This window comes from Pleurodeles waltl, chromosome 7 (assembly GCF_031143425.1).
Source record: "Pleurodeles waltl isolate 20211129_DDA chromosome 7, aPleWal1.hap1.20221129, whole genome shotgun sequence".
In the NCBI taxonomy this organism is placed as follows: Eukaryota; Metazoa; Chordata; class Amphibia; order Caudata; family Salamandridae; genus Pleurodeles; species Pleurodeles waltl.
Genome location: NC_090446.1, coordinates 671,903,272 through 671,929,529, shown reverse-complemented (window position 1 = coordinate 671,929,529; position 26,258 = coordinate 671,903,272). Strand labels below are relative to the sequence as shown.

At 42.4% G+C, this 26,258-nt stretch overlaps 1 protein-coding gene across 2 annotated transcripts in view; it reads right to left on the bottom strand.

The window, feature by feature from the left end:
- Positions 1-26,258, bottom strand: part of DPYSL3 (dihydropyrimidinase like 3) — a 305,571-nt gene that overhangs the window by 88,419 nt on the left and 190,894 nt on the right. For both annotated transcript variants that reach the window (XM_069244670.1, XM_069244671.1), the window contains exon 2: positions 3,184-3,272. In XM_069244670.1, the coding sequence (XP_069100771.1) occupies positions 3,184-3,272 (89 nt within the window). The remainder of the gene's footprint in view (positions 1-3,183; positions 3,273-26,258) is intronic.

The window sequence follows — 26,258 nt, the reverse complement described above, 5'->3', positions numbered from 1 at the left end:
AATACAAATTATTAAAATAAATTCTGCACCCCACCAACTTGTTGAACAGGAAGAGTAGTCTCCTGTGATGTGTAACTGGTGTGAAACTATAAACATAAATAAAATTGATCAGAAGGACTGGTCTGCAGTAGGGGCACTAGTGACTTAGGGCAGCAGGGATTATTTTATATTTAGGCTTTGTTTATGAGGGCCCTGGCCCTAAACTGGTTACCTCCCTGCCCCACAGTTACTGTTACTGCGGCTCCCACTAATTCTGTGGTTGGGGAAATAATGTGAATGACAAGACTTTGGGGATAAAATACAGGAATTTGTCATTTCACAATGCTTTCCACAGTCTTTTGTAAAGAGATTTTGGCTATTTTCAGCAGTATAACAAAAACCAACTTGTAATTTCGATGGGCCCGGCAACTCCCATTACTGAGCCCACAAGAGTTATCGAGTCACTTGTAATTGCTGCCTTAAAAACATTTTTCCAATAGGTTATGTGTGGCTTTTAATGCCCACACAGGAAAACAGGAAAACAATCATTTTAAAACGTCCTAATAGAAATGCATTGCCTTGAGTTAATTTATTCCTGGAAGGGATAAATACAAATACTGCTGAGCAGTACTCATGCTGGCCATGTGTACAGGTGCTTACTGGGGTGGAGGGCCTGGGATTGACGGTTAAGTGGACAGTATTTGTGGTACTCCAGAAAAGTAAGAAACTCAAAACTGAAGAAAGCCGTTTACTCAGCCTCTGCATGCCTGCTGCACCACAAACCAACTGAAATGGCACGTCATCATGTACAATAAAGAATGTTCCACTTGGAATTCACTCCTCCCATAGGTGAAATATACATATAAAGTTACATCACAACACTGTTGCTGCAAAACGTCCAAAGCAAGACTTCTCAAACAAAATCTTCCCAGTAAGGAGTTGTAAAAATAAATACATCTGAAAAAGGGAAGTATTTCAAAGTGTTTGCTCTCAAAATATATTCAAGTGAAGACTGAATGAAGAGTATTAGTTATTTTAAAAAAGGTTAACAGTATGGGGTTAATTTTATAGGGTTTGAGGTATTGAGTATAGAGTTATGACCTACCCATTTAAGGTACAATTGAAAGGCCTGAGGCCTAGGAGTTAGGCATTAATTGGTTAGGGTAAGGCTTATGATTTAAGGATTACAGGCAAAGTGGTTAAGACTATTGAGTTGGAGATTAAGGGAATAGAATTAAGTATTTAGGTTTAAGAGTTTGGGGTACAGTTGCTAGGGGTACAGTAGTGGGGGATATGGGGTTGGGTGTTACGTCTATGCTGCTAAGGGTTTGGGGTACGGGATTAAGGAATTGCTGTTAAGTGTTTAGGGTATTGTGTTCAAAGTTTGTAGTAAAGGGGTAAGGTTTAAGGATTAGGGCTCCAGGGGTGATGATTAGAAATATATGGTTAAAGGAATGGGGATGCATGTAGGATTAAATTATAAGGTTAAGGGTTTGGTGTATAGCATTAGGTGTTCTGGAGTATAAGGTTTGTGTTCTGGGGTATAGGGTAAGAAGTAAAAAGTTAAGAACAAAGAGTTGTGGCTTCAGGGTATAGGATTAGGGTATAAGGGGTTATGTAATAAGGGGTTGAGGATTTGTGGGTAAGACTATAGGGATTAAGGCTATGGGTTAGAGGTTAAAATTATAGAATATAGGTGTATATGAGGGCATAGGGTATATGAGTAAGAGTAAAGCATTAGCGGTTTGGGCTATTATATTAAGCGTATGAGGTTCAGGGTTAAGTGTTTGGGGATTAGGCAATAAGAGACTAGTAGTGTGGTGCTACCTCTGTCACTCCATTGTTTTAGAATCAATTAGAAATGTTTTTATTTTATGGTTGGTTGATGAAAATTAAAATTATTTGTAGTCTAGCTATAGGAGAGAAAGATTGAAGAGATGCTTTTAACAGTTACACATCACTTAATCAAGGGTGGGTCCTCCTCTAGGGAGGAGGAGTGTCATCCCCAGCCAGCAGCAGCAGCTGTAAACCATTTAATGTGAAACAATATTAAACTATGTTTATTATCGTTTTGTATTAAAAGGGGCAGTGCCACGGACTGTCACGAGCACTGAAGGGAATCCACTGTGTGCTCCCCCCAGAGGGCATGTGTGTTTGGCCAGCTGTCTCGGGATGGCCAAACACACATGTGCAGTAGGCTCTGTGTTGCCAGGCTGGAGAGAGCATGCACAGGCTCCCAGTTTGTCTGGGAGCGCCCTCACTGGGTGCTCCCAGCCAATCCTAACGCTGCTCTAAGCAGTGTCAGGATTGGTCGCAGGCTGGGAGCCTATGCCTGCAGTCGACTCCAGGACGGAGGAGCGGAGCACCGCAGTGCAGGATTAAGGTCAATTTTTTTTATTTGATTTTATTTCTCGCCCCTTCCCTGCCAAGCACCCTAGTTCAACGGAATGTAATTAGAAATGTTAAGAACAAACTGATGCAATGTTTCAGTAAAAAACAAAATTAAATTAACATGGTACAATCATGTGTGCACAATAAATACTGTTATCAACTTAAAATGAGTGCAAGTAAGTGGGGTAAATGGGGCAAGTAATGACTGTTCATCACTTTCTGAATAAGACTCACACTAACATGTAGAAAGAACAATGCTTAGAATGCATTGGTTGTTCCTGGTGGTGTGCACCTGCACTAATCTTTTTTTGGGAACTGGCAATTAGTTTTCAATGTTAGACCTTCACCCAAAGCAAAAGAGAGTAAAAAAGTAATTAATAGAGAACGCGGTAGAGAAAGTTAGGAAATAGTGATAAAGGTAGAAAACATAGGGAGAAAAAAGTGTAGGGCAGTGGAAGAAAGAGGACTGAAGAATGCCAAGGGCAGCCTTGGCATTCAGCAGCCCGAGTGCCGGGCTCAAAAAGTAAAACTTTGGGCCTCTGCACATATCTATTTCCTATTAAGTGGAAAAAACATCTCATTCTCTCCTTTTTGATAAAATCATTCACATGCACATTTGTGGATATGCATCTCCAGAGGCACCTCTGCCACGGCATTTAGTGAATATCTGCAATTTACATATCACCCAAAAGTTGCTGTAAGTATGGCAGAGGCTTTCCTCACAGTATCATCCTCTGTCCTCATAAATCTGTGTCGATAAACAACCACCCTAAAAATCCGAGGTTATAGTGAGGCTTTAGAACTCTTACGCACTTTATGCATCCATCTTCCATGTAGAGGTCTGCGTAGAAGGACTGGTCATCGTTGACGATCCGGCCTCCTTTAACGAGGAGTCGATCACTCTGCAAAGAGGAAAAACTGACGTTAAAACACAAGGAAATTCAGTTTTTCGTTTAGAGCTGCACTTAAATGGCAGTTCCACCAGGTATGACAGGAACACTATCTGTTTATTATTTTTTTAAATATTTTAATAAGGTAAGGAAACCATATTGAACACATAGATATGTGTAACATACAAAGTACGGCAAAGTTTATGTAAACACGAGCCTGTATTTCCCAATGAACATAAGGATAAGAATATACCTTGATATTGTGGACATTAGTGTATAGTCAAAATTATTTTCAATGAAATTACCCTTATTTAAGTCAGCATTACTAAAGTATTTAAGTAATCAGAGGTTCCATTCCACTTAATAGCACAGGGTGGAACAATAGGATAGCTGATGAAAACAGGAATAGAAAGGAAAGAAAAAGAGACAAAAGGGACCGGGGGCGTAGCGCAGACCCATGCAGTCTCTCTGGTGCATGAAGGCCCCGCTGTGCAGCCTAACGCCCGGGGATAACTGAGGGGTCGGGAGCATCAGTTCGCCCTGATTACATTCTGCACAGGGGCCCCGTCAGTTAATGTCACACTACTAAAATTGATTGGAGTCTCTGATCTACCGACTCAAATAACATATATTATTGAAATTATACCGGATCCCTTCATAATTGTGTTACAAGTCCATTTTGTTAAGACAACACTTTTTCTCCTTTGAAAACACATGTCTAATTTCCCGCGTTTTCCTGTGGGAATCATATTCCAATCCATACTCTCACTTTCTATTCATGATGCTGCTTTCAAAAGAGAAGAGCCTAGGAGATTCCTTGGGATGTTGGCCACTGTCATAACACAAAGTTCTGAAATTCTCCAGGATTTCCGGAAGACTTCGGCCTCATTCCATCCTCATCCCATCAGACTAACATGAAAAACGGAAGTGTTTTAGCTGCCGCAAGAAGGCCTGGCTGATGTAAACTGAAAGACTTTCAATAATCTGTCCCTGTTGTATTTTATAATATATAACATAGACATCACTGGCGCATGAGCTCTCCCATTATCGCCAAGCGAAGAGTTGTATTAGTAGTGGTGCTTGTGACTGGCTACCCGCATGCAGTAGTTGTTGACTGTCGGGGCCTTGTGCATCAGATGAAAAGCTTCCTTATAAAATACCAGCTGATGCTGTGGCTGTTCCAGACTCACTGGCGCAGCTGCAGCTGAAATAAATTGCTTTTCAAATTTAAAGAAGACATTGATAAAAAAGGGTCTCGTTTATGAGCAAAAGACAAAAAATATACTGAATGTGTTTGTTTCACTCACTGCTTAATTTGAAAAAAAAAAAAAAAAAAAAGGAAGGGTCAGGGCCCTCGTCAGGAGATCACTGCGGCTTGAACCACCCTTTGCTTTCGCCAGCAAAAAAACCACCACACTGTTACAAGTGTAACGATCCAGACTATCCCAGGTCGCCAAGCTACAAGAATGGTTTAGGTGGCATCTATAAGACATTTTTTATGTATAAGGAATTAATAAACAACTATTGTTGTGCTCATCTCTTGATTAGACACAGTTCCACAATGTGGCAGACTGTCATAAGTGCTGGTGTTGACAAGCGCTAATGCAAAGCACCAGAAACCACCAGCTCAAATTAAGCAATGGTTTCACTGATGGAAGGCATAAGTTCCAAAACTACACTTTTCAAAACACCTAGTAGCTTAAATTACCTCCTCATCCATTCCTTGTCCCAGCCCTTACTACATGCTCTTCATGAGGCAAGGCCTCACCACTACCACTCCTACCAAGCAAAATCTAAGTTAAAAAAATAACAGCTCTGCCCCCATTTACTATTAAAATGCGACAAGGGCAAAGCACATCCTGACATACCAAGCATCCACAGCCACTCTTTGAATGATAAAGAGGAGGGAATGCAAGTAATGGGATTGAGGAATTAGAAGTCAGAGTAATGAAGATTACTGGTAAGAAATCCTAACATTACATGGCAGCAAGCATTACACAGTCGCCCATTTTAATATGCAGAACCGAAATACATATGCCTGTGTGATCGTCATAATGTGTAGCCCCTCTGTAGATTTTTAACAAGTGGTTCACTCAGGAATCATGGTACATGCTGAAACTTTGTCAATGCAAATTCTTACTGACTAACACTACCCCACCCCCCCAAAGGGACTGCACACAAAAAATCAGATCAAAATAGTGTCATGATCTGAAAGCAATGTTGCTTCAAAGAGCTCTTTTTGACTGATAGTCAAAGGCAAACATTTCCCAAAGACGCCCAGGGGAGCACGTGGAAGCAGAAACATGAGAGATGATGTGACTGGCTCTTTTGTGACACATCCTCTCTAAGAGACACTGGACTATCCAGACTCTTTAGTATTCCCTGTACACCAGTCCATTTTGTAAGAAAAAATAACTGGCCCTAATCATTACATTTCCTCTAAGCATTGGAGATACTGATGGTAATTGGAGACCGCCTGACCCGTCTGAGCTCTATTTTATCAGCTTTTTCGGCTACCTCCGCAAACCCAGCCCAGTCACCAGATTAACTCTTGCCATCTTTCTGTGATGACATGTCCCATCTGCGAGTCTTGTCCTTCTCATTTCCTGTAAACTGTACCCATTAGAACCAGCTAGAATGGTATCCAGTGATCTAATGTCCTTTCTATGACCAGTACCACTTAACTACCCCTGCATCAGTCTTACAAGCTCTAGGCTGACATTCTCTGCCCTTATCCTGAAATATTTTATTCCTACTTTACATTCCCTCCACAATTAAACACATAGAACAATTTCCAGATCCTTCTTTCAGGGAAGCATGAAGATAAGAAAGAGGCCCATGCCTCTTTTAGTCAGTGCTTAATTTGTAAATAAAAAAGTTCTGGTGTCCTAAGCCCTCCTTTTAAACCTGCAGCTGCTGCAATTAAATGTGCGAACACGGAATACTAAGGCAGTTTAATCCTGAAGCCATCTTGGGCCTCTTCAATCCATTTACAGCAACTTCTTGCCTACTCAGCTTGCTCTTGCAGCTTTCTGCTTTCTCTCATTGTGACACTTTTTCTTTTTCTCCGTCTTTCCCATATGTCTTTTGCTCGCAATAAATGCGTGAGGCAGAAAAATAAGTGCCCGTCCTCAAAAATAAATGCCGGTGCCCGCACCGGAAACAACAAGCACAAATTAAGCACTGCTTTTAATAGATAATATATCCAAGAAATAAGGTGGAAGGTGAAACTGGCTAACTGTGCATGCAACAAGAAACACTAGTATGTCTGGAAAATTATTTTTTTCTTAACAAAACACACAACCCATGAATGAAAGAATTAATTAAAAAAAACCTGTTCAGGCAAACAGATTTTCCCAAGGGGCATGCCAGCCCTAAGGACAATGCATACTAATCAATGAAAGACTAATCAAGATTTAAAAGTCATGTTTTCATATTTTTCAGAACACCTAAAGGTAGGTGTCATACGCAGGCGAACTAGAAGAAAGTTCCAGTGTTTGACGGCCAGGGAGGAGAAAGACACCCACTCATAATGGGATGCCCGAAACTAAGGTACAGTGAGTAACTTAATTCCCAATGACCTAAACCTCTCACCGGACTGAACAGTTGTACTACCCTTTAAAAGTGTTCAGCATCTCTCCAGTTAACAGCCTGGTAAGTAAGAAGAAGGGTCTTAAGAAGCACCCTCTTATGAAGTGTAGGTCCAGTAGGTGGCATCAAACAGAAAGGTGGCTTAGTAGCCTAAGAGAACCACAGCATTCTGTACTGTCTGCAGGTGAATGGTGTATTTTGGCCACCCGAGGTAAAGTGAGTTGCCATAATCCAACCTCACTCTGATACCTTCTTTGATGATGGATTTCTGAGAGACCATAGTCAAAAAATCCAGAACTTTCCGAAGGGCTTTCAAAAAGGATGAAGAATATACTGTAACCTGAGACTTAAAAGACAGGTCTTGAACAAAAAGCATACCAAGAATCCTGGCTTTGGCTCAAGGAGGAGGAGTTCGACCTAGACCCAAGGCCACCATTAAGGCAAACAAATCGAATCAAGCATTCCAGAAACCAGAATCTTAGTTTTAGAAGCATTGAACTGCTGACAGCTCTATTAAATCCATTTGGCAATTGACAATAAGCAGTCTTTAAAGAGCTTCTGGGTGTTAGCGGTTTGCTCAGATGTGGGCACAATGAGCTGTGCATTGTAAGCATAGGACAAAGCCAAGTAACTAAACGATTGAATGTCAGGGCCATATGTGTTAAGTACATATTAAAAAGGGTTGACTATTTGAAGAGCCCTGAGAAACTCTCCATTTAAGCTCGAAAAGGGTTGATTTGTAAAGACCCGAGATGACTCTGAGAGTGATCTGATAGAAAAGGCTGTATACAACAGAGCGTTGAGTCACAAATACCCTTACTGGCCAGCCGCTCCATTAAATGGAAGTTGACATGGTGCTGAATGAGAGATCTAATAACATCAGAGTGGCACAACGTCCATTGTCTAAAATGGCATGAAGCTGTTCAAAGGCTGCTAGAGGAGTTGCATGAAACCTGACCGAGTTGTCAAGGATTTAGTGTGCTTCATGAAAGCTTGACCGTTGCTTATTTACCATTTTTCCAAGATTTTATTTGGCACAAACAAGAAAGGAATAGGCCTACAATTTACAAAAATGGCAGAATCGGCAGTCCCCTTCTCCAGCAAAGACATCACTGCTCATGATTTTAGGAGGAGGGAATCACCTCAATTTTTGGGGAGTAAGTGTGAAGACTACAGACATGGGTCAAACACTCTCTGACCCTAAATAAAATGTTTTTGGAGGGGCATTGGTCAAGGGAAGAACTAGACTAACTTTCCGTCAATGCAACCTTTATATCAACTTTGGTGATTGGAGCAGAGTTGATCATGTTGGGATGTCATAAATACCATTAGAATACTACTCAAGTCAAAATGACATATATATGGGCGGACCTCAAAGTTTTTGTGATTGCCTTTGATTTTACATGAAAAGAAAGCAGCCATATTGTCACAGAGCTCGAGTCAGCTATTTGGCTTGCTTGCATCTCTAAGTATTGAAAAAAAATTATAATGGAAATTATTTGTTTTTAAGAGCGGGTACATGGCTAATTCCTCATCATAAAAAGATGCAGAATTGTGTTTCATGAACTTGTGATAGAGTTTAAGAACCTGTCTATATAACAAATTCATACAGCACTTTTCTTTCCTGTGTTCTGAAAGAGAGTTGTCATTAACTGGTCCCCAAACCAACTCGCGGAAAGCTTGCTCTGTTTTTATTTTTTAATCCTGACCAGAAAGATTTGCCAAGGATCTAGAAAATCGGTCTCCATGTTGCTAGACCATCAAGACGATGCTACTCTCAGTGCAATTTCGAAATGTTCTCTTCTCACCTTCACCCATGATCTAGATAACTGTTTCATGTGTTGATGGTGGGTTTTAGAAGAAAAGAAATTCAGTTGCCACAAAACGGTTGAGTTACTTTAAGGAGCCAGTAAAGATCTGAAAGACAATTTAGTTTAAAAAAGAAAATCAGAGACAAATTGTTGCATCAAATCAACATATTTGTGGAAACTTATTTAAAGATATAATAATAAATGATGTATAATGTGATTGTGTTGTAATGTTCAAAGGTGCTGATGAAAGGGAAAAAATATCGTAACCTGTGCTTAATATGAGCAGGTGGTTTCCGGTGCCCAGCACTGGGACTTTATTGCCAACACCGGCTCTTATAACAGCCTGCCAAATGGTGGCGCTGTTTGTAAAATTTTGTGAGCAACACAATAACAGTTGTTTAATAAATAAATATACATTAAAATCACTGTTACCTACCACCCAAAGCTGTAAGACTAGCATAAGTGGTATGCATTAGTCATTTTAATGTATATTTGAAGTCTGAATTTTCACACTAATATGAGTGTGATGGTTCATTATGATGGTATTGTCGCTGGCAGCTATGACAGGGGCTATTGGTGGTGCAAGTTGCAGTGACCTCCTGACAAGGGCCTTGGCGCTTATTTTTTCACAAATTAAGTACTAAATGCAATAAATAGTGATATACAAAAGACCAGTGATGGGATTATGCAAAAGAGAAAACTTCATTTGTCTGACAGCAAAACACCAATTGATAGACACCTTTCCAAAATGAACCTCCACAATGACAACTGAGCATGTTTTATCCACTGCTTAATTTGAGCCAATAGTTTCCGGTGCTCAGCACCAGCACTTAATTGTCAGTGCCTGCATTTATGACAGCTGTCACTTGATGGCGGTGTTTGTATAATTTTGAGATGAATAGAACAACAGTTGTTTATTAATTCAATATCCATTAAAAACAACTAATACCTACCCCCAAGTCATTCTTATAAGTTTGGGGCCTCAAATAGCCTGAGTTGTCACACATGAGGCAGTGTGATGGTTAGTAGTTGTGTTGGTACTGTCTTTGGAAGGGCTGGCATTGGCAAAGGGTGGTGCAACCTGAGATGGCATTGTGATGAGGGCCCTGGCACTTATTTGTTCTTACAAATTAGATACTGGTTGAGTCTCTTACAAAAACTTTCACAACAGCAGATCAAGAACGAGTTTTTAGGGGCAATTTATAAGTGCACCAGATCATCCTTCTGGGTCAGGCGATGATGGTCATTCTTATGTTCAGGGGGCAGACATAGTGATTTTATTAGAAAAATAAAATAAAATAGAGTTCAAGCTCTAGGAGCGTCAGTAGTGCTGGAATTCACTTTGCTATATTATATATTTTACTTTAAACGAGTTCAATTGTATATTTATTTTTTTCTATAAAACTTTTTGGGCATTAAATGTAGCTAACCTATATACTGCATTGATGTTTGCCAGGGCATTTTATTTTTCTATTCGAACTCCAGAACCATCATTGGAAGTGGCTATTCCCGGCGACACACCCATTGTTAAATCCTGGCAACGGAAGCAGCCTTACCTTTCAGCTTCGCCATCCGGCCAGAGAAGTGGAAACCTCTCCTGTGCCAGGCAGTCATACTGAAACGTCACTTGGCACCGCAAACATAGAGAGCAGTTGAGCACCTCTCAAATACGCCATATTAAGCCGCACTGAGTAAAGTGCTGAGGTTCCTGGAGGAGTCTGTCCGAGACGGCACAGAAGGATCACTTCTGTCGCCAGCACCGAGAGCCAACAATGCACTTCGCGCAGGAAGTATCACTATAGGGAAGGTCTGGAAAACGTTTTCGAAGCAGGTGAAGCGGAACAGATGTGCGCAGGCAGGGGAGATCTTCACAGCTTCTTTGCGTCTAGAGCAAGCAAGGACCTGGGTGAAGCTTCCTACGTGAAATCGCAATCTTTTGTCATTTATGGGATTTCACATGTTGATTGATGTGATTACGCCATTACTTCACATCGTGTAAACGAGATTTCGTTCGGGTGAAAATCTTATCACGGCGGCATCAGAACATCATGAATATTTTAAATGCGAGCTGCTATTGTTCACAACAGTCACAAGTGTGCGCTAGTTTTAGCGCAAAATGCTTCTGTGCATCCAAAAGGTGTTAGGCTGGCATTTTGCCTTGTAGTATATAATTTTGCGTATTTTGTTGGCATTGCACATGATTTCTGCGAAGAAAATTGCATGAGTTGTGCCCTGGCTTAGGCACGATAGTGTTGGAGCTACAGGCATTGCTGGAGTTATGCTTTTGCCCCACTCTTGCTATAACTAGCCATCTGTTGATTTTATTTCCAGAGCCACAATTAGTTGGTCAAATGAGCAGTTGTGATTTTCTCTAGAAGGGTAGAGCTGTCATCTTTCAAATGCTATTCTGGGAACTCCTTTTAGGAAAGCCGCTAAAAAGGTGATGGCGGGTCCTAACCCAGCCTTGACAGGAATTGAGCGTCAAATCCTTGAGGACAATAAATAAGCTGTAATTTAACCAAAAAGAGGGATCAGACAAGTGGGGGTAATATTATTTAGGGCATAAAGATAAAACATGAGAGAGGTCCAGAAAGAAACCGAAACATAAAGATAAAAACCTAGATTGTCGCTGGACTATCAACACTACTTAAATCTACTTCAGTCTCGCTCACAAAGAATCCAGACCTTCACTGCCTTCAGGAAACCTGGTCGCATAAAAGTCCCTGGATTCTTTGAAATACACCAACCTGTAATAAAGCCAAACATCTTTGGGAGACCATCAGGTGACCTCTCAATATATGTATGCAGGGGCCAGGATTCGAAATTAAAAAAGATTGACGCACATGACGAAATGATTCAACGGGTTACCTTGGATGGCCTGCGCATAAACAAAGTTACTGTTGGCCAGCGTCTATTTTAAATGCTTTGGAGCAGGACGAGCGGACAGGTTGACACAATTCTGTGAATCTCTGGAGGCTGTGACCTGCAAAAACACGTAATTTGTGGCGGCTGCAATCAGCACCACCTGGGGACAGTCCTAACCGACTCTAACATAGAAGACCAAACCCATTTTGCACCCTACTTAATAACCACTGCCTTAAATCCGTCCTGCACACACTGGAAATTAAACCAGTGGCTCTAAAATTCCAAAAAACCTTCAAGAGAATAAGCACCCTAGACTATATGTTCCCCTCTGACAAAATCTTAAAGTCCCTAGTAAATTTCGAAATTCAAACTCGCCACAAGAGTGATCACGATCCTATCCTCACTACCATAAAAGCTAGCGCACCTGAGGGCAGTTGGTGATTCACTTGTTGACCAAAGTTGGCAACTAATTAGGAGAATAACATGGGGCACAGAGGGGATGCAGAAATTCAAATACTGGGTAGCATCAGGATGCTCACAACTTAAATAAGGAAAACAGAAAATACCTACTGGCTAACTGGAACACAATCACAAATGAAAACCATCATGCTTTAAGGAATACCCCAGTGCCCCAAAGGACGTCCATTAAGACTCCACCTAAAAAGTGCCACTTAACAGAAAGCAAACGCAACATACAAAGTACGTCTTACAAAGAGTCAAAAAACAAGCAAAGAGGAAATACAGTTGAGACTATGATCCTTAAATAAACAGCATAAACAGCTAGTCTGGGAGTCCAAATGCAAGCAAGTGGACAAAGGATGGCTACATGTATATAGTTAATGGCCAAAAGGAGCCAAGTGGAGCTTGGATCTTGGAGATACATTAAAAATAAGACATGCCTGGAATCAGCCAAACAAACTTCATCGACAAACACATTGGACACTACATTTAAAAAAACGATATGTAGCGAAAATGGTAAGAATCCTTGATCTGGGCACACGTGGCACCCCTGTACAAATTCAGAATTTAGAGGCACAGCTAAGTATTAACAGCATCTCTAAAATCTTGAAGAAAGCTATAGCCAAAGGAACCCCAGGTGCCAATGGCATAACAGCTCAGGTCTTCAAAGACAATGCCGACCTGTGGGCAGCAATGCTAGTCTTCCTATACCAATCATGCTCACTGACCCAGCAGGCCCAAGAGACCTGGAAGGACTTGGGATGTTGCACCCAGTATTCAAGAAGGGCAACAGGCAGGATCCAGCAATGTACTGCCCATTCGCCCTCTCCGACATTGAAGTAAAAGCCTACACCTATGTCCTTCTGAAAGAGCTAGAGCTTTGGGGTGAGGCGATTGAGATATTCCCACTCTGCCACAGTGGCTTCAGGGCAAACACCTCAACTTTGGACAATTTAGTGGCACTCTTTTACTCAATCCACGAGGCCAATAGCCAGAAGCAGCCCTCTCTTAACGAGTGCTTCATCTACTATTCTGCTGCGTTCAACCTACTAAATTATATCACTATACACTTCAACCTGGGTGACAGTCAAGTTATCCCAGACTGTGGTAACAAGGAAAATCCCAACGGACAATGGCTTTAAGAAAGGGTGTGTGCCTGCACCCCTACTATTTAATAGGTATATGCTGACATGAGCTTGGCATTGAATCAAGCCAACTTAATTCAACCAAAAATTAGAGCTACACAAGTTATGATACTACAATATGCAGACCTCCTGGATCATTTCAGAATGCACTTAATGCTCTTCACAAACACAATTGTAGAAACAAAATGGTGGCAAATGCCTCAAAAGCCAAAGTAATAACCTTGGACAGATCCAGCAAGAACACAAACCATGTTTGGAGCCTGGGCCCACTAAAAATCCAAAGTGCTGATTCATTTATCTTCTTGGGAGTATGGCTGTCAACAAAAGGAGGTGATAAATCGCACTCGAGGCATCTAGAAGCTAATATGAAAACAATAATCATCAGAGCATGCAATTGAATAACACTCTTAAAGGCCCCTCCATGGTTCCAATAAGAAACGTAATAGGTGCAACACTGCTTTCGACGATCAAATATGGCCACAAAGCCTACCCTGGCCAATTCACCAATGTCATGGATAAACTCCAACATAAAGTTTACAAATGGGTCTTCGGACTACCAATATATACACACACAGATGTGTGATTAGGATGCAATTCGGCCTAGAGGGCCAAACATGGTCCAGCATGGCAACTTTTTAAAAGTACTACTACAGGATTATAAAAGCGCCACCCAAGTCCTTGAAAGCAGTTCTTCAAAACATCTTTAAATTAGAGAGGAATGTATGGTCATACTATCTCCAATGATCTATTGCCACTCTTCAAATAGACCAGTTGCAATTAAATAAGCTACAGCTGTCACATGCAGCACTTACAGAAACAAGTGACATTGTAAACTTAAGAACACACCGCCTCTACGAGCCATGGAAAAATCATATGCCAGCACCCAGCCACACTGCAACAGCCATACCTCTATTGTTCACTTCAGAAAAACTGTCTTAAGCAAATAATGTTTGCAAGGCTGATGGGATTAGAACTAAAGAATGACACCCTAAATGGGCCATTCTCTCCAAGACTGTCAATTGTGGACTTGCCACCCATACGTTTGAGTCCTTCAATCACTTACTATGCTGCTGCCCATCGCTTCTGCACACTTGGCGCACCTTCTTAAAACCGCTCGCTCTAGTATATGGAACTTGAACCTGTAATGAGGCCTACTGAACTGGCCACATTCGTCGAGGACATCAGCCTTGCACAAGCTCACATAAAAGAGGTGAGTAAGATCTGACAGACGATATGAGAAAAGACTACACCAGGCTGGGCTTGACACCCTGGGAATGAGGTGGAAAATATTACAGTCCACACAGAAGGCAAAGGCATAACCATGTGATTAAATGTCTAAGAAGGGATGCATCTTACCCTTAACTTGCCAGACTACATGCTTCAAGTCCCCTTATGTACACAGCCTTGGTAGATTATATTTCTGCATCTTACCATTTGTCACCAGCACTTTATTTACCAAAGCACTTTACAATAAGTAAGCCTAGCATTCTATTAACAACTAGCGCTTTATTGCCTCTTATGCATGTGTCTCGCTGCTGCTACCACTTCTAGGTCTTTCTTGAACACGTGGTTCCTTTTCTCCTATTTTAAAGTTCTCATCCACTGGTGATCAATGTATTTGCTTTTACGCCTCAGACAATGTAAAGACCCTGAAACATTGAAGTCTATTAACCGATTAACAACTAAGCACTTTATTTCCACGTACGTATGTGATATGCCTTGGCAATCTCTTTCTAGGTCTTTTTATGAACATATGGTTGCTTTTAACTTAAAGTATTGGTCTATCTGTGATCAAAAGTATTTGCTTTTATGATTCGAACATTATATTGATTTTGATCATACAATAATCTATACAACTAATACTAACAGTAATATTCTTTAGCACTTCATGTTTTGAAAAATCACAATTACAAGTACAATAAAATCTCAGAATGGATGAGCATATTCAGTTACCAGTAGAGTGGACTGTGAACATAAAGTTACCAGATCTCTTTAAAGCTACTGGCATACTTCCAACCCAGACTTGTGCTTTTGTCTCTCATAGTCCTTCATTCATGACACCACTAAAAGCTGTGTCCCATAACATGACAACCACACCTCAGTGGTCATAACTTGATAAGATAACATAACCTGACTAGGATCAAAACATACTCTACGGTATAGTGTGCTGTCAACGTGAACAAGTGCTTCAGCATCCCATCTAGGGGTAATAAACACTTTATCACGTTGCATTACAATACAGTATAAAACCAAACTTAACCAGAGAGCCAGGGGAGCCTACAATTATTAACCCAATAAATCAAGCAAGGGCTGGGTTATTGGGTCGGTGAAATACCTAATGTGTTATTATAATAGTACACCTGCCATAAAAAACAACAATTTTATCCTAAAAAATGCAAATACCTGGTTGGTCGGAACTTCCAGCAAGGTTTGGTTTCATAATTTATATAGTGGTTTAGTGTTTAGTTCTTGCGGATAGCTGTATTGCAGCAGGTACAGACACCAGGGTCTTGGGGTTTTGCCCTATTCACCCCCATAAAGTACCTCTATTCACTACCATACCAGGGTGGGCGGTCCAATTCCCTTGCTTACATTAGCGCCCATGGCGGATTTCTACACCACTGGTTCAATTTGCTCTGAAAATTTACAATATGGACAACGTTGTACAAATCTTGTTTCGTACTAGTCACTTTTACTAATTATTACCCCATTACCCAGCACTATTTATGTGAAAAATATTATTATATTGCCTATAAACGATGTGACAATCGTGACAATTTTTGGCGAAGCACCCAGCTAAATGATTTCTATATCAGACACTTTAGGAATAGAAATTTAGTTATTTCCCTTGATTTTTCCCTCCAGGAAATTAGATTTACACAATGAAGAATAATTTGTGTCAAGCCAATTGTAAAACCACTACCATAAATGCATATTCTGTCATGCAGAGGCAACCCTTGGAATAAGCCCAGACAGGCTTGCTCAAAAATATAACCAATTTTAGTTTAAGCCACAGTTTTCTAGTTTTGCAATCTGGGCACATCGTTGATGATTTCAGTTTCTACCATCTTTACTTCATCCTTATACAACCAGGTGTGTCCCACGAAGTTCCAAAAAGCCATCCTTCTAAATCGCTGGAATAATAACAATAAACGTGCCCATTATTTTGAGGAGGGAAAATGTAACCTATTTAGGTCCTGTGTATGATGTTAATTGGTATATACAGTAGAGTGGGCTGGACTGTAATGCCATTATCTGCATCCACTTCTGTGTGGTAGCTTCTGTGTATGGACATGTGTTATTTGTGAAATTGCAGAATGTTGTCACTCACATTGAAGTAAGCCAATGGCCAAAGCGAGCTGTCCCACTATCACATGATGTAGTGGGAGTAAGAAAAATATGAATGACACAACAGCTAACTAATGGATGAAGAGGCTGGCTGAAAACCCTTACAACTATCGTGTGTGCGTGTGTAATTTGAATGCAATGCAATTGTCTTGGTTAGTGCCAGTCCTAATAATAATTAATATTTAACTATGTAGACTGAGATTATGTAAATTCACTGCAAACCTAAATTAAAACCTCCTGGCACCTCATGTACACAAATGGCCCATCACGCTGAATGTAAAGGCAGAAGAGGGTCAGCAAAATGAGCCTAGGAATATGCATAAAGCAGGGGTGAGGTTTGGATCTATCCAGAAATAGCCAGAGATCTGGTAGAGAACAGGTGACTGGCACAACCAGGTACCTCTGGTCCTTGATGTGGAGTTTCGATGACTGCACAGTGCTAAGTGTATTAACTGCATCTGCAGTGATCACTTTATATAGCTCATTTTCATTCAATCAATCAATCAATCATTGGAGTTATAAAGCGCACTACATACCCGCGAGGGTCTCAAGGCGCTGGGGGGGGGGGAACTGGAGTTACTGGTCGAAGAGCCAGGTCTTGAGGAGTCTTCTGAAGGTGAGAAGGTCTTGGGTCTGTCGCAGGTTGGTGGGGAGGGTGTTCCAGGTTTTGGCGGCGAGGTAAGAGAAGGATCTGCCGCCGGAGGTCTTTCTTCGGATGCGGGGGACGACTGCGAGGGCGAGGTTAGAAGAGCGGAGCTGACGGGTGGGGGTGTAGAAGCTGAGTCTGTCGTTTAGGTAGGCTGGTCCGGTGTCGTGGAGCGCTTTGTGAGCGTGGGTAAGAAGCTTGAAAGTTATCCTTTTGTCCACGGGGAGCCAGTGAAGGTTTCTCAGGTGGTGGGAGATGTGGCTGTGGCGGGGAACGTTGAGGATCAGTCGGGCGGAGGCGTTTTGGATGCGTTGGAGGCGTAGTAGGTCTTTCGCTGGGATGCCTGTGTAGAGTGCATTGCTGTAGTCCAGCCTGCTGCTGACGAGAGCCTGTGTCACTGTTCTTCTTGTTTCTGTCGGGATCCACTTGTAGATTCTGCGGAGCATGCAGAGTGTGTTGTAGCAGGAGGAGGAAACTGAGTTGACCTGTTTAGACAGGGTGAGGGAGGAGTCGAGGATGAAGCCCAGGTTACGAGCGTGGTCGGTCGGTGTCGGTGGGGTTCCTAGTGCGGTGGGCCACCAGGAGTCTTCCCAGGCGGAGGGGGTGGGTCCGAGGATGAGGACCTCCGTCTTGTCCAAGTTTCGTTTCAGACGGCTGATTCTCATCCATACGGCGATGGACTTCATCCCCTCGTGAAGGTTGGTTTTGGCGGTGCGCGGGTCTTTGGTGAGTGAGAGGATGAGCTGGGTGTCGTCGGCGTAGGTGAGGATGTTGAGGTTGTGTTGTCGGGCCACTTGTGATAGGGGGGCCATGTAGATGTTGAACAGCGTCGGGCTGAGGGATGAGCCTTGGGGGACGCCCCAGAGGATGTTGGTGGCTTCGGAGCGGAAGGGGGGGAGGCGGACTCTCTGGGTTCTGCCGGAGAGGAATGAGACGATCCAGTTGAGGGCTTTTCCTTGAATTCGGGTTTCGTTGAGGTGTGATTCCAGGGTGCGGTGGCAGACGGCGGCAGATAGGTCCAGGAGGATGAGGGCTGATGTTTCGCCGTTGTCCATTTGGCGTCTGATGTCATCTGTGGCGGCGAGAAGGGCGGTTTCGGTGCTGTGGTTTCATCTGAAGCCGGACTGGCAGGGGTCTAGGATGCCGTTGTCTTCGAGGTGGCTGGTTAGTTGTGTGTTGACGATTTTTTCAATCACCTTTGCTGGTAAGAGGAGCAGGGAGATGGGTCGGAAGTTTTTGAGGTCGTTGGGGTCTGCTTTAGGTTTCTTGAGGAGGGCGCGGATTTCGGCGTGTTTCCATTTTTCAGGGAATGTCGCTGTTTCAAAGGAGATGTTGATGACCTTCCGTAGTTGGGGGGTGATGGTGGCGTCGGCTTTGTTGAATATGTGGTGTGGGCAGGGGTCTGACGGAGATCCTGAGTGGATGGAGTTCATGGTCTTGCGTGTCTCTGTGTCGCTCGCGTTGGTCCAGGAGGTCAGGTGGTTTGCACAGGTGGAGTGTTCGGGGGTGGGGTCTGGCGTGGGAGTGGCGTCAAAACTGTCATGGATGTCGATGATCTTCTGGTGGAAGAAGGTGGACAGTGCGTTGCAGAGTTTTTGGGATGAAGGAATGTCATTGACGTTGGTGCTGGGGTTGGAGAGTTCTTTCACGATGCTGAAGAGCTCTTTGCTGTCGTGTGCGTTGTTGTCCAGGCGGTCTTTGAAGTGGGATTGTTTGGCTTGTCTGATGAGTTGGTGGTGCTTGCAGGTGGCGTCCTTGTGCGCTGTGAGGCTGTCAGGTGTGCGTTTGAGGAGCCATTCCTTTTTTAGCTTCCGGCAGTCGCGTTTGGAATTTAGCAGTTCGTTGGTGAACCAGGTGGCTTTCATTGTCACAGATGTCACACATTGTCAAGTACTGTTTCATCCATACTTAGCTTAATGAATGTCCCTTGCTCATTCATATGACAAAATTATATTGTAGACAGGATTTGAATGAGAGACCAAGGTGTAGTGTGTGGAATTGCCATTTTTGTGGATTGGTTGAGTATGAGATTGCTTAAGTGTTGGGACTGAGGAGTGCAGTTTTGCTAATGTCCTCATTATTCTTAACTGTAGATATTGGCACACTAATCAAAAGACTTGAGGAAGCTGGAATAGACGGCACAACTCTCACTTTGATCACATCGTACCTACACAACAGGACAAATATTATATATCCTCCTCCATTCTCTTCTAAACCATGCAGCATTAAAGTAGGAGCCCCTCAAAGGTCAATCCATGGATTAATGCTTTTCATCATCTACATGAAACCATTACCAGATCTGATCAATAGTTTTGACTTCATCTGCTATAACTACGCAGCTGACACACTGATATTTCTGTGATTAGGAAACTCAAAGGACATTGGAACATCAAAAATCTTCAGTTGCTTTCACGTTGTTGACCAATGGATGACATGGAGCCAATTAAAATTAAATGCTTCCAAAACCGAAATATCTGCACTGACTGGAAAACCTATGACCCACTCTTTGCCTGGCCTGACAAGCTAGGACCACCTCAAAAAATTATAAGGAGGTAAGAAACCTCAGAATTATCATGTACACCAAGCTGTCAATGAATGCACAAGTGGATAAGGTAGCCAAATCAAGTTTTCTCACAATAACAACACTGCAACACATCTTTCTGCACCTAGGATTCCCTCACAAGATTCAAGCTACTATCTTTCTTGTCCTTTCAAAAATGGATTACACCAATGGTCTGTATCACGGCTCACCTTAGTCAACTATGAAATGATTACAGAGAATTCAGAATGCTCCTACATGTAATGCACAAGCACACATCTCCCCTGCCTTGAGGGCCCAACATTGGTTACCAGCTGCCAGAAGATCCACCTTCAATCTGCTTTGTATCCCACACAACACAACCCATGGCAACGGACTACTGTGGTAAATGTGTAGCATTGGTAAATTGCTTCATTTTATGTACTGTTTTTATAACCTGTGTAGGAATTGGTTTGTTTAGCATTCTGTGATTGTATGAATAAGCTAGGTTATTATTGAACAGTTATGTGTTCTAAATTGGAATGTACTTTGTTTATTGTTAAAAAGTGCTGTGTCACTTGGAGAGATTTCTTGCCTTTTGCAGCTACACCTATGCAATTCCTGTTACTTCAATGAATTTTACTTGGTGTTCCTGTTTATAATACATGACGCTTCAAACATTCTTCATCAGGAAGAAAATCAACAAATACATACAACAAAGGAAGCAATGCTCAAGAATGGCTTCACAACAATATTCTTACATACAAGAAAGAAACCAGAGGGGGAACATTTTCATCTGTGCAAATAGCCAAACTGTGGAATTCATTGCCCACCTACATAATGGTTCACCAGCAACCATCTTAGCTTCTGAAGATTAGTCAAGTGCTGGCTCTTGCCTACATGAAAACACAACAGTGTGCCACAACATTATGCATGTGTCATTGAACATTGATCTATGCTTCCTGTTATAAGCGGATATATTTATATAAGGCAAAACAAATCACACTACAAGATGTGTACATCAGATAATGTCATAATTGCTGCTTTTATGTACACATAGATGCATAAGTAGGAGTTTATGCCAGCTACTAAAACTTTAAAAAATGTCATAATAAATGTGAATATTTCACCACTTGACAAATGTGCGCATCAAACAATGTAAATATTGCTGCTTCTATGTTCACATGTGTATTTATATAGAGAGGTTTTCTCCAGCCATTAAAACCTTACCAAGTGTCATGTGCTTATGTATATGTATAAATTAATTAAAAACAAAACCTTTTAACCTTTGTCTCATCCCTCCTATCTCTGACACATCCCAAACCTTTCTGACTAATATGAATAGCCAACTATCATTCTCAGACTTTCCACTCCCTGTTTTAGCCCTGTCACCCAACTAACCGGCACACCCAACCAATTCTTACCAAAACAACCTACTACTTCCTCTTTCAAATCTGTTCTCATCATTCTATTTCTACTCTAAATTCTACTAAACATACAGCAAATCAAGAACACAAAACTAACACAACTAATTCCCAAAGGGGGAAAACATTTAACTAAACTACTACCTGTTAACCCCTATTCTTGGGTTCTATTGTTAAGTGCTACCCACCACAAAGCACTTTACCAACTCATCGATGGTGGCTATTTATACAATTTACAATTACACATATTTACACTTTTGATAGGTAAATTGGGGACTACCCAACACAAACATTGTTTCCTCCAGTAGATCGTCAGCCTATCTCTGCCACCAAAAAACTGACAGACATCTCTGAAAATTAATGGGATATGTGTGTTATTACCAGCTCATCTGTTAGTATGAGCACTGCACCTACTGATAGTACTGGTGATATTTGCATAATGATGCAAAGAGAAAAAATGCGGGGAAAGCTGAGGAATGGATTCCTTCACAATAAACTTACTTTATCATGTTTGAAATGAGAGGATTAACGTTTCGAAAAAAATGGGGAAATCTTCCTCATTGACTAACCATCCACTATGTATTGTGGAGATTGGATTGACTTCAGCATCCCCAATAAGTGCTTTTTGTGCTCTGGAAGACTGAGTGTAGCTGGCATCTCTGTCCTTGCATGATATTCTTGCCACATATGAGGGAACATATCCTGACAACAGCCAGCACTTCAAACAAAAGAGCATTTTACCTCTGTGTTTGGGTTGTATTTTCCAAACCCAAATACTACTTGTAGACAGAGGCATAATGCAAAATGATGAAGCCTCTCTGCAGAATGTGACGAGCCCCCCGCCGAGACTCCCATAGTTCACAGGTATTCATTGGTCTGGGGGTACAAGGGGGCACCTTTGAAGTGCCGGGTGCCCCTTGGGGGTTGTGAGCCGCCTGAGATGCAGGGGCTGCAGGGGCCTGCGTTACACCCATATCGCAGAGAATTCAGGGAGTGAAGATTGCCAGGCCACAGCCATACTTTTACTTTAGTCTTTTTCCCGGAGGTTAATGTGAGGCTTCGACTGAAGCTTGGAATCCCTGTGCTATTTACAAATGAAACAGTTGGAAACTGGTTAAAACTTTTTATTAATTAAAAAATGTTTGCTGCGGTCATGACATCAACCCATTCTGTGAAAAATGACACATCAGAAAAGATTACTTTTAGTCAGCAAACCCCGGTTATCTCAAACTGTCAGAAACAGAAGGGAAGTCAAACAAAGGCATCCAAAAGAGAGCTACGAGGAGCCCATCAACAGATCCCTCCGTCTCTAATATTTTTTTCATTGCTCAGTATGGGTTAGAATAAAGGGCTATGAGCAGAGTTGTGGAATACCTATTAATAATACAGAAAGTGTCTCAGAGGCCCAACATGTGTGGGCATACACTTTTTGCAACCTTAGGGCATGATGGTAACGCAGAAGAGGCCACAGACATTTGTGCGGCCCATTCTGTAATACAGATACCATTGGTGCTCGATGTTAACTAGCACAATCCCAAGAGGCCGTGCTCTCATTTTAACAGGAACATGCCTCAAGCAAATGTAGGAATCGCTTGCCTTTGCAAACATGCCATATTACAGACAGTGGTCAAGGTAAAAGAGTCCCTCAAGAGTCTCTCCGACAGTGAACCAAATCAAGGCGGCACTTTACATAGATGCTCCTCTAAAGGGCGGGATCCCCTTCTGCAGGGCCCTTCCTGACATCCTCCTGCAGGAGGGTGGGTGTAGTCATTGAGTGCATCCACTAATAGGAGTATGTCTACCCCCTTTCAAATGTAGACTGGGTTGGCGCTTGCAGTGATAAGTGTTTCAAAGAGTGAGCCCAATTTTCACTACGACGCCATTCCCTATACAGGTGTGGGTTTACACCTGCCCTGTGAACAGTACATTTACTGTAGTTAAGCACACTGTCCCAGTCACTGCAGACCATGGCAATGCAGCTTGGCCTGTGGTGTAAAAATCACCCACATCAGATAAATAATACAAGAGTTAAATATGGAGGAGTTTGGGATTTGGAAGTTAATTTTTATGCATGGCTTTCCTAGTTGGCCTGCTAGCCAATCTGTAGCGAGTCCTTTGTCTGCACACCAATCAAAAATGCTGTATTTAAAAAAAATCTGATCTTTCAACGGACACGTATTTGTGTTGCTAGACTTCATCATCATTCATTTAGGTGTGAATGACTAGTCGATCTCGAGCGAAGGTGACTGCACTGACATATAGTGGATGTCGATTACCAACGGATGAGCTTGGCCTTTCTGGGTTTGCATATGTGCATGGGATCAAGGGGGTCATCCGGGAATACACTTTCTCAATAAGAAATATTTTCAAATTGTAATCCAGGGAAATTTGGGAAACGCATAACCTCTAACACATGGGAACCACAACGGGACCGGCACGATGACCGGGAAAACCCCGAGGAAGCAGCACACTCTACTTGCAGAAAAACAAAAACATTTTTTAACATTCCTTTATTGCATTTGTTCACAACATGCATTACTTTTATATAGCAGTGCGCTGCACTCAAGATGTTACTTGCAGCATACCTTCAAACAAAGTGCCGATTATGATGTACATATTGCTTAACGCATTGCAGACACGTAGGTAAAGTATTATAGTTCAGTGAGAAAGACTAGTTAGTGATCAACATTTCAAACAACTCAATAACAGTAAAAGCAGCTTGACAATGGTCAGTCCTGCAGTCGGAGGGTGGTGGGGGCAGGGGAGCCAATGGCGGCCAGGAGACTCGTTATGGGCTGAGGGGAAAAGGGATCCGTGGGTGAAACTGTGGGGGGGGGGAGCCGAAATCCACGCCAACTCAGGGTTGGATCATGGACATGCAATGTTTCAGGGCGCCGGGTCACCAGGATCCCGCTCGGAGCCATCACCACCGTCAGGATCCCCCGACAAAGCATCCAACATTGCTGCCCATATACCGAGATCCCGCTCAGTGTTTTCATCTGTGCAACCGGCACGTAGGCGCCTCTCCTCTTCCATGCCCCATACAGGACATCTGCCATCTGCCTATCAACTGTGGGGGAAGCAAGCTGCGCCCAATGGATAGCTATTCGGTACTTGGCCAGGACTAGCCCCAACAAAGCCATCCTGTGACGGATGCAATCTGGTGGAGGGCAATGGAAGGACTCCCAGGAGGCAATGCTAACAAAACTTACCTTGATAAAATAACACTCATGGGCGCCAGAACAGACCCGTAGGTTTTGCAATGCTTCATGAATTTCTTTTCAGAGCTTCCAGAATAAAATCAACGGATTTGGGGAACTGTGATGTTAAATAGATGGTTGAACAAAACATCTGAACCAATTTCTTGGGAAGTGAACCTTCCATCCCCTCTAGAATGTTGTGGATCTAGTAGAGTTTGCTCTCATAGGCTGAATTAGGTGTCATATTATGAGACATTCAGGGCTTCTTCTAGCTCCATTCCTTAGTGCTTATGCTTCAGCATAAATATTGACCTTTCTGCGTCTCTGCTGAAAAGAACACGCGGCAGTGGAGGAAATAATGGAGCACCAGTCACAGCACGAAGTCATCATCTCGTCACTGCAGCTTCCACTCATATCCTGAAGTATGTATGTAAATCTTTGGGATCTTGGGGGTTAATTATTACTTTGAGGGTAAACATGTGCTACTTACAAGTGCTTCAAAAGGGTCTTGAAAGAGTATGGGTAAGGGAAAGGTTATGCCACCTATCTCATAAAACAAGGCATGCCCTTGTTCAATAGATGCCATTTATATTTGATTCAGCGTAGTGAGTGTGACTCTTCCTGACTTAATTTTGTCATCATTTCCATTCAGCTAAGGATCTTGTGTGGTACCTTGTTGGTTGATATTGATTGGGATTACTCATGGAAGAGATTGCCTGTCTTGGTGGTAAAAGGGGCGCTAAGTTGAGCACTGTAACTAAACGCAGACCTGCTCCACAGAGGAAAAGCAAGTGGCTGACACCAAGGGATGACACAGCTATGTGGTTCACTGCGAATTACTGTTCAGATGGAAGTTGGAACCTGTTACTGGGTTAAGTACATTGACTTGTTCATGGGGATGCACTAAGTAGAATGGGCTTTTTATTTGGACCCTCACGTGGTTTCCTTGAATCTTACGATCATGTAGATCTGAATGGTACATTTTGATTCTAGTTAATAAAACCTGCATCCAAAGTTTTCTTCAACAAGCCCAAATGTTAGGCTCCTTCTTTTCATGGACAGTTGCGTCTTTTTTGGCCAGTGCACGAAGACTGGTTTGGAATTTATAGAGGCTGACACTGCTTAAGAGTGTGGGAGAAGTGGCCTACTAGGTTTCTTCTGCTCAAGGGATTTGAACGAACTATTTGGATCAACAATCACTGCCTCCTTAAAATTGTTAACCCACAGAAATAGTGTTCACTGAGAGAAACTATTCAACTCGGTTCCAGTCTGCAGTTAGGTCTGTTAAATGGGGGACTGTGGTTTTGGTGCTACCGGTGAGTGCATTCTTCTACATCTAACACAGTGTAAAATGGATTATCACTGGGTTTTCTTGTGAATTCAGGGATGGAGCTCATGCTCATAACAACTGCTGGTGTGAGAGGTGTAGGGCTCCCCATCTCACATGACCTCATGATGTTGAAAAGATTGTCACATGCTCTGCTTAGTTCGCCCTTGACCACATTGTTGAGACTGACCTCTTTGGGCAGTTTGGTGGTGTCTTTGTGCGGGGGAGAGCTTTCGACTGCACACTGCAATGTAGCCAGCTATGCACCTACCGTATTGATAAGTCAACAGTACTGTATTAAACCGTCAGCATGGCTCATTATTAAAAGCTAACGGGTGGTTCCCCAGGAATGGAGCCTTGTGAAAGACACTCTGTCATCCTGCACCAAATCGCCAAGCTATCATGGACATCGATTAAGGGGGGCAGGAGTAGCACTTCCTCCCTCTGATGTACGTTTTATGACCCCTTTTTCTGCCTTAAAGCCAATGTCTCAGTGGCCTTGGAGGCAGTGGTAGGAACAAAAAGTAATTAAGACTCTGAGATATCAGTTTATATTTTCAACTTTCTCTGCCTAGCATATCAGAAGCCAATCAATATGCTACTGTATAGGGGCCTAGGTGAGAGAAGGGTTCAACCCTGTTATGTAAGCAGTGGTAACAAGCAT